The following is an 18,459-nucleotide window of genomic DNA, read 5'->3' on the forward strand; positions in this document are numbered from 1 at the left end:
CTTCTGCACTGGTTCAAGGAGGAAGTCTGCTTTTCCAGGAAAAGTAGAAAGGCATCTGTGTTTTGAATAACAACTGAGAAATAGTCTTAATTTCTGCTTTGTATTCTATTAATGCAAGAAACTGAAATAAGAGATAAATTCTGGTTTACATCTACCAAGCAGCTTTAAATGACGCTGACACAGCTGCACATATGCATGCATGCATATATACTACTTTTTTCTGATATCCTTCAAGGTTGCACACAGACTGTTCTCATGGGTGTTCAAGCACATGAATGTCTATGCATGCATGTCTGTACACATTTGTACTAAAAAAATTCATGAGTCTTGTTTAAACAACACATTTATTGAGCCTCTATGGCTACACACCATCACTGCATTTTAGATGCACAATCAGTAGTAAATTCAGCCAAATATTGCTACAATTTCCGAAAGTAGCCCAAGTTTTTCTTCAGTTGTCTCTACACTACTTGAATTCAAGCTTCGTTCACTTCAAAGGGAGCAACTCATACACAAAAAGTTTGCAGTAAGAGAAGATGACACACTCAAGGCAAGAAATCTTTTTCTTTTAGTACTTTTTGAATACAAAGCAACCACCCATCATTTATGTGCTCCGACTCAAAAAATGGTTGACTAACGCTTGAATAAATTATGAGGTTACTGTCCCCTGTTCTCCATCATCTTCCCATTGCAGAGGTGGCTGAGCTCATGAAGTAGCTCCTGATTACCATTTTGCTTCAACACACCAGTTTATGAACCACTACTATTCAGGACTGCTTAACAAGCCAACAGCGGTAAGAGTTCACATTATGGCTAGGCCAACTTAGTAACTCCTCTCTACCCCCGTGACAAATTGCATGATCAGCCATGCACCAAAGCAGATGCAACTGTCACCAGCTGAAGGCAAAACAAGCAGGCAGTTAGAGGGCCTCAGACATGACAGAACCTCACCCATCATACGTCAAGTTCAAGGTGTAGTCGTCACTGTATCAGCTATGCTAACGCAAGCTACCCTTGATCACAGTCAAAGCCTGTGACTTTCATACTGTCAGTTCATTAAACTGAAATCTACACTTTTATATTAGCTCTTCTTCAGATATGCGGAGGAATGTCAACTAATAAGTAAACTGGTAGTGGTTGGAATCGCTAAAGTGATTTCTGAAAGATGCCTCCACATGTTAATTAGCAGCAGGAAAAGAGCTTTCAAAGGGAGCTCACTAGGAAATAAAAAAAAAAATTAAAAAAAAAGAAAAAAGACAGATAGAACCAGGAAAATAGCCTTCTCCAAACACCAAAAAACCACCACCTGCATTTTTCTTTCCTAGAATCTTATCCAGGATTAATTTTGTGTTGGAACAGCCAAGAAAGCCTTCCTAGAATTAGTTTGTAACCAGCACTGGTCATTCTGGACAATGAGTCCAACTAAGTCTATGAATCCCAGAAGCACTCTTCCTCCAGCCCTTAGCTTACCAAAACCAGAGCTGTTAGTAACACTGAATAACAGGTGAGAGAACAGTAACACAGAACATGGAAGACAGGGAAAAGGAAAGGGACAGACATGTTAATTCCACGCAGTTAACCATGGTAGAGATGAGTATCGATGTACTAGCTGTTTGCTTTGCTACTGAGCATTCAAAGCCTTTGGTTTTGTTACTCACCAGATCATCCAGGAGCGCCTGCTTATTCTTCCTTTTTAGCATCTGTTGTTGTTGTTGTTCTTTCTGTATGAGCAGTCGCCTTTGTTCATTTTCCTGTCGCTCCACCTCCAAAGCCTCCTCCAGCTCTTCCTGCTCCCGCGTCTGAAATGGAAATTAGAAATCAACTCATAGCAATCTTTCTCCTTGGGTGGACAGAGCTTGCCCACAGCTCCACTGCCTACCAAAGGACCTAGGACAGACCAAGCAGTAGGAAAGCAGCCAAATTCTACCTTTCAAGACAGAATTGTAGAATTTTAAGGTGACTATGGCTGACTATTCTACCTCCTCTTACCGTCCAGCGCAAAGTCAGATTTTCTCCTCGATGCTTTTTGCAGCAGGAAGCAACCATCTGGATCTTGGCTCTTTAAACGTTAGAGGATAACAATGGGTTTTTCTTACACCTTCACTCTAAAATGGACACCTCTTTGCTCCCACACATCCTACTTCTCAAGTGATATAAGTGGGGTGACCAAAAAAATATAAACCCACTATACTGTTCCTGGTCACCTCCATCAGCTGCACCTTCTGTGCAAAGTACATTATATGCTTATCAGTGGTGTAGAAGAAAAATAAGAAATTACAAATCTATGAACATTAGAGAAGCTTATAAGCTAAAACGTATTTAAGCATGAACTGTGAAAATGTCACATTCCCAGAAAATGAAGGATTTTTCCTAGAACCTGGATTGCAGTCATGTGACATGAGATGAAAAGAGATTACTAATACAAAGTGACTAGTTTGAGAAGTGTTTTTTAACCAGTAAACTGTTAAGTAATATGTATTTGAAAATCACAGTGAAAGTAAAAAAAAAAGAAGAGGGCTTAGAGACAAGAGGAAAAAAAAGAAGGATTAAACAATTTTATACAGAAGAGGGAATCAAAAGAATGTCAGTTTGGTTTTAAGAAGGTATAGGACAAAACAGAGGAAATATTTTCTATATCTTCCCCAACAAAAATATTGAAGCAAAGTGGGTTTCAGTAAAAAATCAGAAATAAGATTCCATAAACCTTAAATGGATAATTTACTGACGGAAGCAGTTTCAGCAAGGTAACATTGCAGGCAAGAGCTTAGTAAAATTTGTTCTTATCAAAGTTAAACCATAAAGCATAGCTATCTGATACAGGCCAGAATATGCTGAAAAACATCCCTTTATCAGGCAGATCAAGCCAATGAGTCCCAGTGAGGCCCAGTCACTCCTGGATGCAAGAGCTCACAGACCTCATCACCTGCCACTGAGCCAACAGAAGCTGCTTTCATTTTCTAACTAGCAGTGACACTAGTAAAAAGCTGGTCACCAACCAATGACCACTCGAAAATGGATTCTCTTTGCATTTTATGAAAGGAAACAAACAAGAAAATCCCCAAGTTGCTATCTGAAAATTAAGGGATTTAGTTCAGTCAACGGAACTGAAGAGCTTGAGGTCTTTAAGACGTTACAAGCCTCTTCCATGTTTGTCTAAAGACCGCCAGAAATTTGCACTGAAACAGAAGAAAACTTGTAGGGAAGCTCTGACAGACCTAGTCTGAAGAACTAGCCCAGAAAAACTAGTCAGAAATAAGTAAACTGGTATACAAACCTAAACCAGATCAGACTACAGGAAAAAGGAAGAATTACCACAAGTCAGACCAAATTCTGACAGGCAGACCACACAAAACAGTAATACAGAAGAAAGACCAGTTCAATAGGCAGCGAGGGTTGTGCCAAGCTTAGAGATAACCTAGACACAATCCCATTATCTAAAGAAATAAAGACGATCACAGGGAAGTCTGGAATAAACTCAAGACGACAAGTGGAAAGAGTAAACAGAAAGTGTAGTAACATTTTGCCACATTCAAGAATGGACAATCAAGAAAGCTTAAAACAATTCACATCACAGGATTCAAGCAAAACTATTTCAAGACTAAACAAAGCAAAAAGAAAAATTAAACATCTAGTATCAAAGTAGAAAGTAACAAGTTACCCTGTGACTGGAGAATATAGCAGATATTTAAGGAAGAAAGCACATTTGGGAAAACTGTAGTCCACTCAGAGTGGAAGGTTTTAGATATAAATATATATATAAAGTATGTATAAATATATACATAAAAATCAATTTATAAGAACGCCTTTTCTAATTGTTCTTCACCTTTTTATCCAAACCTGTCTACTTTTTCTCTGCATGGTCTTGCATCAAATCCACATATCTAACAGCTGGGTTAGTACGTGAGTAAGCAAGGTCATTGGGAACTGACTACAAAGAAGAAAAATAGGGCTTGTATCGACAGAAGAACAAGCAGTCAGTCAAATCCTGAGGTTCGGTAACTTAGTATTTGGATTTGTAAGAAAGAACAACATACTTACGAGGACATGAGTAGCAGAAGTGAGATCAAAATAACTTACAAGGCAACAGATTTGGAAAGTAATTCATCAGTTAGAAACCAAAGAGGAGAAAACTTGCAGTACTTGACCACTGCTGATTTTGAACCTCCCGTATGACAGTGCTACAAGAAAACAGTCTTTGGATCACATCAACGTATTTCCAGTTGAGATGGGAAAACAGTGATCTTTCATAAGAAGCTGTTAAGATCTCAGCTACAATACAGCATTCAATTCTGGTCCCTTTGGCTTGCCAAACACAAATTCAAACTGGAACAGGCAAAGGGGAACAGAAACACCAAGCAGGACTGAGAATATCTATATTCCTCAGAAGCAAATTATTACGATGGACAGAAAAATTTACATCAGTCTAAGAATGAAGGGACAATGACTGGCCATAAGAAGTTTAGGCAAGAAATTAGGACACCTTTTACCATTTATGGAGTAAAGACATTCCAAAACCTGACAAAAAGCGCTAGAGAGAGAAAGCACCCTTCCAGTTTTTGGGAAAGGGGTAAATTTATGGGCAAGATCATGCAGTTTTTGTAATAGCAACTGCGTCAAGTCTATTATTATGTTTCAATTGTTGAAAAAGAAATAAAAAAAGAAATGTCTCCAGATCTCCAGTAAGTCTGGATTCACGCAGGCTTGCCCAGCTTCCACCAGACAGCCTCTAGCACAGCAAGACCATACAGTACAGAGGAACAGAAGGCCCAGGGGGCTCGGGTGGGTACCAAGTATTACTGTGCTGCTTGATACGATCACAGAGTAGTGCACAGGCTGCCTGCAAGACATGTACAGGAACAGAAGGTGGGCTGCAGGCAAAGCACACTTGTTCTCATGGTGACCCTAAGAGGTTGCACCTACACTGTAAAATAAGACACGTAGCCAAAGATTTGGCAGGTCTCTTCAAGCTCTGAAGCATAGGATATTGCACAGTGTCAGAGACAGGATAACAGATCAGAGATGGACCCCTAGGGAAATTTCCTTGCCTATAAAAGGAAGAGGTTCAAACAAACATTTTTCAGATTCCAATCTCCTCCTGTGAAATCCTAGAGCTAAAGAAATCACTAGGAGTTTTGCCACAGACTTCACGGGAGTGAGGATTTCACCCCTACTGATTTGAAAGCAAGTCGTTAGTGCAACTGGAATACAAACACAAAACCTTGTTATGTCACACTCTGGGCAGACATTTTCCTTCAAGAACTGGTAACAATGTGAACTTTTATACTGAAAAAATATTTTAACAGATTAAGCTTTTCTTACAGAAAGAAATGCTTACAAGTTTATTTTAAAGAACAAAATTATATCTGAGCCATATTTTAATGAATGAACGTTCAAACCCTGTCCTTTGCATACAGATCACATATACAGTACTCCTGATGTTATTGTTATCAGCTTTTAAACAAAAGCTTTAACGTTTGTTTCAACATCTTTCATTTCAAATTTTGCATAAACCAGACTCAATTTTACAACTCTCTCCTGGGAGCTTCATAATGTCTGCGTCTGGATTCCTTTTTTCCTTCAGATGAGAAAGGAATGATTGTCCTGGTATAGGAACGAACTTCATCTCTCCTGGATATTGTCCAATGACACTGCCAGCACGCATGCGGTGTTGATCTATTAGATGCAGACTTTACTGCCTGTCCCTCTTTTCAAGCCCTTCCCAAAATAAAGCATATCTACATTTCATCTCTTTATACAGCACTAAATATCAGTATCACAGAATATTGTATTTAAAACCCGTAATATGCTAAAGTGAAATCTGCACAGTGCCTTCAGCTTTGACTTGTTTTTAAGACATTACAGAAAGTACTCCAAAAATCCTTTGATTCTTTAACTAATGAATAAAAATTGCAGGGGAGAGGAGAGGTTAACTAACCAGTTTTATCTTATTTTTCTGAATGACTTCTTTGTTATCCTTCTGGTACAGCTCCATTTTCCTTTTAGTGTTCTCCAAATCCACATTGTTGGTTAAGTTAAATACTGCATAAACATTAGAAAGACAGAAAGCAGAAGTATTAGGTCAGTATGCATGACTGACAAAGAAACACTATTCCTACATTCTCTACCCCTTCTAGCACCAAACATTGCAGTAACATAATTTAATTAAATATGCCCTGTCAACAAAGAGACAACCTGCTAGATCACTGCAAACTTCAACAGAAGCCAACAGAGTTCCTTTAGGTTTATACATCTGTAGGAGATGAAAATTTGAGTCTTGCATCTTATTTTTTGATACTGACAATGATACACAAGAATAGTCATAATATTATTTGTAAAACATTGACCTTTTCAAGTAGCAGTTACAGCGATTCCTGTAAAATTAGACTAAACGCATGCATATAAAGAAAAGTTAAAAACCAAGTAATTCCATCTCATACCATTATCTAATACATGAAGCCTACAGAGACTGAATTCTCAGGTACACAAAAAAATTTCACATTACTTGATAACTTAAAAGGGCACCAACATACAATTACTTGTATTATAAGGAATCTGCAGATGCATCCAGATTAATAGGTTAAGTGAAATTCTTTTCCTGTGTTTCAATAATAAGACTATATCTCACGTAACTATGAGCAAGCAGGATCAACCAGCAAGCTCTACACTTCAGCACAGCATTCCCAATTATCTACACATCACATGGAAGATACCTCAAGAAATTGAAAAGTTTCTATAATCAACAGCTTGAAAGATGTAGATGGTTTGGGTGATTAGTAATTTGATACAATGTCTGAGCCTTTCACCTCTAGGTCACTGGTTCAATTGTGGGTCAAGTGAATTCCAACTGAAATCGGGGAAGTTACTTGGTGATCACCATCCAGAGTGGATGCTGGGCTCATGCCCATGGCCTTAAAGCTATTGAAGACTGCCAATGTGCAACACTCAAAGCCTCAAAGAGCTTCATCACATGGCTACAGTAAATTTACAAGAGCAGCAGAGAAACCTACGCTACCATTGATAAATCCTCCACAAGGAAACAACAGCACAGGGATCGCGCTAAACCAAACCCTGAGGAAGGGAAGGAGTTTCTCGTGAAAATGCCAGCACGGGACTTGGAAGATTTTGGTTCAATACTTTCTTCTTAAGTTCTCAAGCGACTAGTGTCAAATGAACCCTGAGCACATGCACCACAGCCAAGTAATTTGTATAAGGCTGATAGAAAGAAACAGAAGAAGGAAGCATGAAGTCTGTTGTTACTCACCAGGATAGCACACATCTCAGTTTGGTAAAAATTATAACCCTTCTCTCATCCTCTCCACAGGTAACAGGGCAGAAGTGAGCTTTTAGGTGGGTTCTAGGTAAACCAAACCATGAATAGCCTAGACTGGCAAACCAGTTGTGAGCAGCAGGGAGAACAGCAAGAAATCAAAGCATGGAGCAAACAGGGTGGGGGGGAGAAAACAGGGAAGGTCTAAAATGCTAGAGTTGTGGAATACAGCTCAGTTCTACAAACCCAGCCGTAGAGCAGCTCACTGCCAAAAAGGGGTAGTCATGCTCTTACATCCCTCTTCCCAGGCACAAGTCTCACTCTCCCCTGCTCTGACTCCAGGACTCCCTGGATGCTTCAGAGTGTCAACAGAAACCCTCCAGTAACCTGAATTGGCTCAACAAAGAGGTCAAGAAAGTGCCAGAGATAGTACATAGGAAGAAATAAAAGTGGACAGATAGGAACAGGATACTATCTTTCCAGGAGAATTGAACCACTACATCACCTTACTCTTATCAAAAGTGTTCAGTCCTTCCTCGAACTGCAAAAGAAGCACTAGGCAAGATCCAGCTGAAGAAATTCCTAACCTTAAGCAAAAACGCTGTACTTATTTTTTTCCGAATAACGAGCAATATCAAGGGATCTGACATTTTAATGCAGCCGGGTTCCTAAATCAGCTGAACTCCTCCATCCCCACCCCATCATCCTCACCTCAGAAGGAATATCTGAGGTGGAGGTTCATTTTGTGGTTTAAGCATTTGATTCGGAATCAACACCTGAGTTCAGTTTCCAGCTTTGCTACTGCTCCTGGGCAGGTCACTAGGCCTCTACCCTAGAGGTCTCCCATCAGTAAGAAGCAGGAGAAGACGAATAAAGTTTTCTTTCTCCTATACATCACCTGCCGTACCTCCATACTACAGCTATATGCAGCACCAGTCTCCATAGTCTTGATCTCATCTCAGGTAGAACCTCTGGGCACTACTGTAACCCAAACAAGCTGTTCAAAGTTCAGCTCCTTGGTTTTTGGAAGCCAATTACCTATTCCATGTTTGGTGGGTTTTTTTTTTTCCTCCAAAAGGCGTAACAACATTTCATGTTGCAACTAACATACACTTTGTGGTTGTAGCAACATTTCCGTAGTAACACATTATTTTAGTCTAAATTTTTAGTATTTTTTCAAGGGAGTGCTGACCTCCAAATTTCCAGCCTAAAGTTCCCAGCTGATATACAGCTTAATATTTAAGTATTAGAGCAGAGAACTGTCATGTGACAATGCTGGCATACAATCAGACCAGGGCTCTGCAATGACAGCAGCTGCACAGGAATGTCAGCACTTCCTTCAACTTAAATCCATGCACCAGCTCTCTAAACTCTTCAATGATGACACAAGAAAGAAATAGCATATGAGACATGCTGTGCTAGCAGGATGCCCAGATGCCACCTTCAGGTGCAAGAGGAGGAGCAAGATGAGATGCCAAATGCCCTTAGGCTCCTGAATATCTTTGGTATCTCTCTAAAAATAATCCCACAATAAGCTGATGATATAGGTTTTGCAACTACTGCTGCTTGAAACATTCAGGAGTTTTGTTTCTCCTTTCTCAGTTATCTTCAAAGGTTCAACTAGTCACAACTTGGGTTTGTAAAACAAAAACTACAAGATTTAAAACTCATTCTGGGGAATGTAGGCAAGTTTTAAACATGTGCAGATACCTGTCTTTATTTAGAACTACTTACAAAAGTGGTGTTACTTTGCTGCTTGGTATGAAGTAACATTTCTATGTAAGAGATATGTTTCTGCATCAATGTTTGATAAATCTTGAGTAGCCACCTGCACAGCCACCTTAAATGCCCACTGCTCTGCTCGCAGCAAGGTGAAAGATGGTTTATTTCCCCTTCTGTTTTCCTGCTGTGACTGGAAGCAAAGCACAGGTAAAACCCTCTCAAGAGTCAGATCTGGTCATACCATGTTGATTCTGCTCTGTCAGTCTTATTCTGCTCTGCAGTTGAGAATATGGTAGTACACCAAACACAAAGATTCATACAGCCAGCAGCCTCTAAGGCCAGGATTCTCCCACAGAATACTGATTCATAGTCATTGAAAAGGAACGTTATCTTGGTCATAAGCGTCTGCTCCTCAACACTAAGTTGTCCACATTTCTAGACTTAAAATATTGAAGAGCTACATTTTGTTGCAACAATGTTAAGAACTGGATGTCTCTGTATCAACATCAGTGTCAATAGCTGACCTTTAATAAATGAAAAGAATATCTTCCCTCCTACAATAAACACCCTAGCAGCAAATCCAACTGTGCTCTTTGACATTGCATGGTCAGTGGCCAACCAGCCAGCCAAAAAAGTCTTCCAACATATTTTTCATGCGCTTCAAATGTCTTTTTGTCAATATCCAGAGAATACAAATTCTTTTCATTGTACCGTTGCAATTACAGCTGACAAGTCCATTTTGTAAGGGGTGCCAGGCCACAAAAAATAATTAAGATTATTTCTTTTTCACCCTTGTCCCCTCTACAAATTACTTGGCATTTAAAATGCCAACAAGTATCAAATGAAAACACACAGTCACTAATACTCAGCATCCTACCTTTTACATAGCTAGGACTATGCTTTTTTTTTTAATTCAGTCTGCTTTGAGTTTTGCCAGAAAATTATTCTAAATATATTTCTTCCAAATGTTCCCTTTCTTTAAAAAAATACAACAAAACAAATTATAAAACTACAAGAATCAGAAAGAGTAAAAAAAAAAACAAAACTTAATTCATGTGCTACACCTACCCTGAAAAAATATTGGTATAGATCTGAATATGACTGGCAAAGCAGATGGCTAGTTTGAAAAGGTTTCAAAGAGAAGCCGGACTTATTTTGTCCATGTTGAAATATAGCATAAGCCGATATAAGAGGCCTGAAACCCTTCAGGGAAAAGAAACAGAAGCCGTTTTGTATGCAACAATTATTTATCTACTTATCCATCTCACATTGGTTGGTTTATAAAATGACTTGCCTTGAGACATCTGTTGAAGTATAACAGGAAGACTATTGTGTTTTTCTGAAACATTTCTTTCTATTTAGGTAAAACTCCCTGCTTCTGAAATTCAGCCTCTACAGGGAGACTTTCACTGCTTTTCAAAACAACAACATTCGTTATGCAATTCTGCAACAAATGGAAAAACATTTTCCTAGTTATAAAAGAAAAAAGAAAATGAGACAAAGATTTTAATTATATGGCACAATAATCTGTCCAGAGATGCAACAGTATGAATGAATATCACTCCACTGCAGGACTAAGTCCACCAAAATCTCCCCGTTTTAGTCTGAGACATCGCAAATTTTCTGAGACTTCTCCGAGTTCCTTAAGAGATAGTGTTACCGTGTAAAAAAATATTTGCTATTCAAATAGTAGGAACATTGCCTCTGTGGCAAGACAGCAGATCAAACGCTGTCAGCAGAGTAATCTGCACTGCTGGTATGAGCCAGCTGAAAATTTAAAAATTAGTAATATTAGTTTGTAATAAACAGTATTCCTCCAACTCTACTACAAACAGCTCCTTAATTATCCTCTTCATAAATTGCCAGCTAGAGATCGGGAATGGCAGAAGAGCAACTGCTTTGGGCAGAGAGCTACAAAGAGAGACACAACCACATCCTCAGCCTGCCTGTGTAGTCCAAAGCCAGTATGGCACCTTCTGTCAGTGCTCTCAATGCCTGATGTCTGCGCTTGTAAGACCAGTAGAAGGGGGATAAAGCAGAGAAAAAATGGAGTAGATTTTAACAGGGCCTTTCCAACCAAAATTTCTGTGATAACAACAAAATAATTATGAAAAAAAAGAAAACCCACAACTAAGCCAGAAAAACCTAGTTAGGTATTAATAATGATTTCTGTTTATCTGCAGTTGTGTTTTACTGGGTCAGTAATTTTCCAGAAAAATACCTTAGCATAATAACGAATGATTGAAATCATTCAGCCCCATCAGTCCTGACCAAAATGATCTTTTTTTGAACAGTATGGCACTGAAATCTTTGTTCAGATGAGATGACTGAAATGGATCTTTGATAAAGCTGCTCAATTTCCATTTGGGTTATTCCCATTGTCAGGACCAGCAATACCATCCTTGTGCGTACACGCAGAGGAAAAAAAACACAAAACATTAAACAACATAACCCACAAGTGATCATAGATACCAAAATCCCTTCTATCCAAGGATCGCTTGCGAGATAAATGTTCTGAGCAAGACAAGTCACTAGGCAGCTGGTATTGCATAAAGTCTTAGAGGAGTAAGAAGATACATGAATCCAAAGGGCACAAATACAGTAGTCTACTTCCAAGTGGAATGTACTGAATGTTTTTAAAAAGAAATAATTACTATTAACAACTGTGTTGCGGTAAAGCCTAGAGGCCTCATGCAGGTATCAGGAGAACGGTGCCAGGCAGTGTGTATACACATGCTAGAAGGCAGGCTGGGCTCTGGAGAGCTTACACACCACATTTTGGAAAGCTGGATATAGCTACACTCTGGGGAAGAAGAAAACCTTGGGGGAAGAAGAAAACCTTACAGAAAGAGTGAGAAAAATTTGCATTATGTCCAGAGATTGCAACTTGTGACAATGCTCTAAGGTTTAACCTTGCCCCTCTCATAAGGGCATAGACCTGACTTTTTCCAGTAGATGTTGTCCATACCTCTCCCAAAGACAGGTTTTAACCCTTTCACTGTATTTTTCTTCCTAGCGTTAATGACAACAAACAGTGTTTACAATGTTCTCAAATTGTCCAACTGATTTTTCTTCTGGGGAAAACCTGCTTTAAAATGTGGTTTCTATTTAAAGCCTTGTATAACACATTTTAGCCCAAAGCATTATTTAGTGGCTACATTCTAAACCACTTCAAAAATGTGTTTTTTATAACAGAAATCTTAAGAGGTGACTACCCTAATGTTTGTTTGACCTTCCCACACACACACACTTCTGCCGTACCACCCAACTCCTTCTTTAAATAGAAAAAGTCTGTAGGTATAACATGCCTGATATGAAGGTAAAAAATGTGTTTCAAGTGAGGTCATATATCACATCAATGGAATAAGACAGTGCAATTGCTGCAAATGTGGGAGCTGATGTACCTGAAACATTTGGAAAAACTGTAAGAACTGAGCCAGGGTCACATGAAGTATACTTATACAGGGCATTCACATTTTGTTTCTGCCAAGCAACTACTTCATTTAAACCCCCACAACAACTTACAAAACAAAACTTACTAGTAAAGAGAAAACAGGGTAAAGCTGCACTTCAACATTCCCGCAGAAAAATTGAGAGTTTGGGGCAGGGAGAGAGAGGGAAAATCCAGTTCTCTGGCTCTCTAGCTTCCTAACCTGGCAGCTTGAACACCACCACCAGCTACTGCCAACCTGCTGTTCACCGGTTCCACGAGGCAAAACCTTGTGCTGCATGACTACACCCTTTCTTTCCCATCTTGCAGGCTAATTTTTCACGTGCACAAACGAGCAGGGAATTCACACACATACAAAAAAAGTGAAACAACTACTCTCAGCAGAAAAACGTGAACTAATCATACAGAGTTAAAGGCACCTTTAATGCATTGTTCAGTCACGCCACAAACAACACGCACAGCAAAAAACATGGGAAGAAGTCACACTCTCACTACGTACCAGGTACTTGTCAGGTGGAGGACTTTGCCCAGGGGTGAAAGCAGGGAAGGGCCTGTGCTTTGTCACCGAGGAAAGGAGAACAGGGCTTGAATTCGTAACCCATGTGGTATTCTTAGTAGATCATAAAGTACCCCTTTGAAGGTTAAAATTAAGAGCCTTCTGACTGCACCCCTTCTTTCCTCTCATCACCCTGGCTGCTGCAAGAAGCAAGCAGAAGGTAGTTGGAACTTCTACTACTTTCAGTATTTTAGGTGCCCCTTCCAGGCAACTAACTCCAATTCCTAACAATTCCATCAAACTTCTTCATTATGCATTTGCAGGGCCAGCACAATTACTGACAAACTCACTCTTCTTCACAAGGTTACAGAGACCAGCTGTGATTTCTGCTGCTTCTAAACCAAGTTACCAGTGCAGGCTCTGGAACCATTTTAAATTTAAGAACCTAATCCCAAGAGCTACAGCATCATAACATTCTGCACAAATGATGAGGTTAAGGAAATTTCAAGCAAAACTTCAACTCCCTTGTTGCAGATGCTAAAAACCCCTGCAACAGCAGTAAGCGGGAAACCTGTATGTAATGCTACATAAATAGAAGCAGTTTTCCTTTCCATGAGTGCACAGATTCTTCCAGGATCCTCTGGCTAAGATGCAACCATTCTTTCTACTAATTCCCTCCTTCCCCCGCACCATTCAAAAAAATATACAAACACAACTACACCCACACAGTCTCCTCCAGATATCTGGACCCATATAAGCGTGCCTGGTGTTTCCCAGCCACATGATTTAGCTCTCCAGCCTCAGCATTCTGATGCCAACAAAAACATGATACATTACTCACAGCAGTAAGCCTATCAGATACGTATCTACAAAATGCCACAGTGCAAAGAGGGGCAAGGACTCCTTTGAGAAACTGAAGGGGAATAGCATCTTCATGTTTTCCTTCGAATCACATTCACTGCCCCTCCCACATGTTCTAAGCCACCTCTTCTTCCTCCAGGACAAAAAAAAAAAGCCCCAAACCTTAGAAGCTCATAAAACCCAAGAAACAAACCATTTAGAGCCTCCTTTGAACACATCCTTGTTTTTCTAAGCAAAATCCATCACTTCACCATAAATCACAAGTCATCCTAAGAAGAAAACAAACTCTGTTGATAATGCAGTCCCTTCCCCAAAGGGCAAAGTTCTCCTTCAACTAATCCAAAGAGAAAGAAATCAATGTCTGTTCCTAAAACTTCTCCTTCTGCACAGCAACATAAAATGCTACCACCACGGTATGTAAGGTCATCAGCTTCAAAGCAGCTTCAACTACTGTACTTGCAGAAGCAAAAATGATGAAAGACACCATATGGCCTCTGTCATGGTAGATAAAGCTTATGGAGGCATATAATGAAAATTTCAATTTCTCCTCCCTTTGTTTAATCTTTCCCAGTGCAGCACCAACAGTCCCCTGCAAGCCTTTTTTTTCCAGCTATAAAGCATTACACTTCCTCTTCAAATCATGTTTTTTCTCTGGCAGATAAAATGTTTTACTTATTGATGTCCTACAGTTCAGCAAATATGATTTAAAATGTACAGAAAAGAGTAATTAGATAAACATCTGATACTATGATAAATCCTATTACAGAAACTCAACTTAGACATTCTCACAGGCAGCTGAGTCAGAAGATAAAAGCCTATGGTCTCATGAGCACAGCACACCAAAAATGCAAGCCTTAAGACTTACCAATTTCTTCTATTTCTTCCAGGAAATCATTATATTCACTTAGACTGGGAAAGTCGTCCTCCCTTTTATTGTATCTTTGAGATAAGAGAAACAAGTATTTATACAACACACAAAGACACAATTTCAAGAAGGCTCTTGCTGCAAGCATATTAAATATTGACCTAGTTTTATCAACTATGTGCTTTGTGGCTCCCAGAACTGACCAACATACAGAATCTTTAAAAGGAGACAGAAGTGCTTGTTTCTAAGGAATGGAGCCAGCCTGGCATAAATTGGTGCTATTTTTGCCCACTGTTTGCAAACAGAAGCCCAGAGACTAGGACATACTACTAACTCCAAGCCACTCCTTCAGCATGAGAAACCTGTTAACAAAGGCAGAGAGAACAGTAACACCCACAAGAAAAGCTCTTCCAGAAATATCAGAAAAGGGAGTTTGGCTTTGCGCCAACAACAGAAAGCATATGTCAGCAGCAAGATGAAAATGCTACACAATTATCTTATTTCATATCAATAGACCATTCCAGAACTCATTTATCCAACCCTTGATAGCTGAAAAAAGTAAAAAGATGAAGGAACAACTGGCTAGAACATGGACAGCCTCTGAAGGTCAAGACATGTAGGCCTTCCTCCCAAAAAAACATAAAGTTGAGATTCTGCCTGCTCTGTGGACCAAGACACACGACACCCAGGAGCATAAAAATCTAATACCAAGAATTCAGGCCAAAATCCAATTCGCAAACATTCTTTCTGCCTACTAAAAACTAAAATCCAGGCAATCCAAGGGGCCAAGCATTTTATGTTTTCTAACTACACGTCATTCCATGTTTAGTCAACTAAGTTGACTTCATTCCAGTTTGACTTTTGTTAACTTCAGTAGACTTTATAATCAAACTTCAAAATTATGGCCACTTCAGCATCTTGGTATTCAACAACGCAATTTCCCCACATCTCAGCATCATCAAACGACTAATTTAGTATTGTATTAAGTCTTATATAAAGGCTGTCAAGCTTGCAATTTACCTGTATGTTCACTTTTGCACATACAACTCCTCCAGGTTTGTTATATCCCATCAGACCCTCTTCTACCAAAACATCAACTGGCTCAGTTATTTTTCTTATAAAATGTTTCTTGGCCACAAGGAGTGAGATGCAATTTTAGACATCATTTAATCTCTATTCCAAGAGCTCTCAAATCTGCATGACAAACTAGTAAAACAAGGCTTATAAGGAAGCATTTCCAGTAATAATTGCTGTGTGAAGTAGAGAACAATGTGAACATAGCTGCTTCTTTTGTCCATTTTTGTTTTGAAGGGAAACTGGCCTTCAACTCTCAGAACAGGTCCCCAGGAAACAATCAAGGTCCTGTTTCTTGCCCCACTCCCATGTTCAGCTCCTCAAAGGGAAAGCAACAGTAGTCCTCAATAAAAACCATCTCAGTTTAGGAGGTAAGTCTTTGCCAAAGGAGGCCACATAGAAACACCCAGCATTTTCTAATGCTAAGCAGGAATCCCTCAAGGCTAAATTGTGAATTCAGCCCTCAGTTGTGCATAAAATCAGGTTCTTTGAAATCCCTCCACGTTAAATGGAGTCATGTTTTATAGCTTGTCACTTAAAAAAAATATCTCCTCTGTACTACTGGAGGAGTAAGGCAATTCTTTAAAATTTAAAATACATCCACCTTCTGCTCTTTTAACTGGTGACACTCACATTTTCAACACTTTCTTCCGAATTTCCACTTCCTTGTCAATAGCAGGATCCTCAAAGAGCTGTACCCTGAAGTTACTCTTCCGCAGGGGGGTATCACACTCCTGGCAATTCCCAGCCCCTCTCACAAACAGCAGTTCCACACAGCTCTCACATCTGCAGGAGAAAGGAAGGGGTATAAAGGCAGATACATGTTAAACAGTAACCGAAACACAGGATTGTCCCCCTTTTTTCTTGTTTACACACACACACACAAAGCACACAGTGCATCTCCCTTTGATTCCACTACTTCTTTAGCACCCAACAGTGGCAAGGAGGCAAGGGCTTCTCCAGCACAGCTGGAAGGAAACAATCTCAGCAGCACAAACGCATTTATTCTCCTTGCCCAAATAACTCAGCCTCTTCGCTGAGACTGAATATTAATCCAAATACAATGATGGGGTTTATGTCAAGAGGAAGCTTGTTTGTTGACACCATCCAACTCATTTTGCATGGACCAGACTGCAATATCCTGATTTACTCTGAATATTACCATGTTGCACAAAAAGGCACATTTATTTTCTTGATGCCATTCACAGTGCAATTCAACGCAAGCAGGGATACAAATCTTGCCTGCAGCCTTCCAAGCATCTACCAGTACTACCATAGAGGAACTGCTATAACAAACCTGAGCTAAACTCCAGCCCAACATAGCTAAAAAAAAAAACAAACCTGAAATACCATTTTAACCAGTGACTGGCACTATGCAGTTCTTCTGTTAATACCTTTAAAATTGCACATAAAATATACTTTACATAAAGGCTGCAAAGAAATATACCAAAAAAACCTTTCTGGGTTTATTTATTTTGTCTCAATGAAGATTTCAGATTTTAACAAGATGTTTGCTGACCAGTCAGTTATCATTTAATAAAGGAAAAACACACAACAAGAAAGCCATTTAAAAAAAAAAGTACTTGGGTATGGATAATGTGCAAATTTCTCGCAGAGGACACCACCTGCTGCAGTCATTTCCTACCACTGGGGAGGCAAGGGGGTGTTTATTTATAGCTTGGCTATACTGAAGCCAACAGTTGTACATTAAGGGCTAAGCTGTATTATACCTTCACAAACCCTGCACAAAAGCTAAACAAGAGAAACAATATTGACATGGTAGCAAAGAATCTTAAACAAAACTTTCACTCTGCTAACCTACCCCCAACTAAACTGGTTCCAGTACTTACAGAGGCAGAGCTGGGTAGAGCCAGCCAGTTTTACCCAGCTTCTGTTTTCAAGACTAGAAAGTACAAAACAAACACAATTGTATCTTACAATTAAAAAAGAAAAATTAGAGCTTTATTTTTTGTGTTAACACAAGTAGAACTACAGTTTCAAAATACATCTTGCACAGCAGCTGCCAAAGTTACAAAGCAAACCTGGAATTTACTTGGACATTTTCCTGCTTCAGAATTCCTTCAGTCAGAAAACCAAGCACGTTTAAATACAGTTTCTTTGGGAAGGGAAAGATCAAACCTTTTAGCACACTAGGCCCGAAATTCAGAAGTTACTGGGATATCAACTCAAGAAGTATGCTGCTTTATGAAAATAATTTAGCTTGTCACTATGGAATAAGCAACATTAAATTCGAGAGAGAAAACAAGGCAGGGAAAAGGTTTTCTCCTTCCCCTCCCGACCTGTCTGTGCATGCAACAGCCACCGGTACATAAGGACAGTTTCACAGTCTCCTTCATTTTGGCAGCTCATGCTGTTTGCATGTCTGCCTCAACACAGCAGCCAAAGCACAGCAAAAAAAACCTGCCTTCTCTTTCCTATTTTTAAGTTATAGAAAAGGGAGTGTAAAGCTACAGAATTTAGCAGGTGGATCCAAGTGCAGGTGTTTATATTTTGTTTTATCATGGTATTGCCTAAGGACCAACAGAACAGGGTCTCCATGTGCAAGATATGCAGACAGTAGCACCTGGAACTACTTCACTTTTCCCCCCCCCCCCATCTCTTCCCTAAATCTAAGACATTTCAAGCTTACATAGGACTTGACTATGGAAAAAAAGCCCTCCTTGGAAAAGCACCTTGTACAGGTGCTTCAATGCTTTCCCAAA

General features: G+C 39.5%; 1 protein-coding gene across 7 annotated transcripts in view; it reads right to left on the bottom strand.

Annotated features, from left to right (window-relative positions):
• MNAT1 (MNAT1 component of CDK activating kinase) overlaps nucleotides 1–18,459 on the bottom strand; it is a 124,623-nt gene that overhangs the window by 71,027 nt on the left and 35,137 nt on the right. For all 7 annotated transcript variants that reach the window (XM_040601007.1, XM_040601010.1, XM_040601004.1 and 4 more), the window contains exons 2-5: nucleotides 16,370–16,522; nucleotides 14,663–14,736; nucleotides 5,936–6,039; nucleotides 1,659–1,799 (exon numbers count right to left, since the gene is read on the bottom strand). In XM_040601007.1, coding sequence (XP_040456941.1) covers nucleotides 1,659–1,799; nucleotides 5,936–6,039; nucleotides 14,663–14,736; nucleotides 16,370–16,522 — 472 coding nt within the window. The remainder of the gene's footprint in view (nucleotides 1–1,658; nucleotides 1,800–5,935; nucleotides 6,040–14,662; nucleotides 14,737–16,369; nucleotides 16,523–18,459) is intronic.

Source organism: Falco naumanni, chromosome 7 (assembly GCF_017639655.2).
Source record: "Falco naumanni isolate bFalNau1 chromosome 7, bFalNau1.pat, whole genome shotgun sequence".
NCBI classification, from domain to species: domain Eukaryota; kingdom Metazoa; phylum Chordata; class Aves; order Falconiformes; family Falconidae; genus Falco; species Falco naumanni.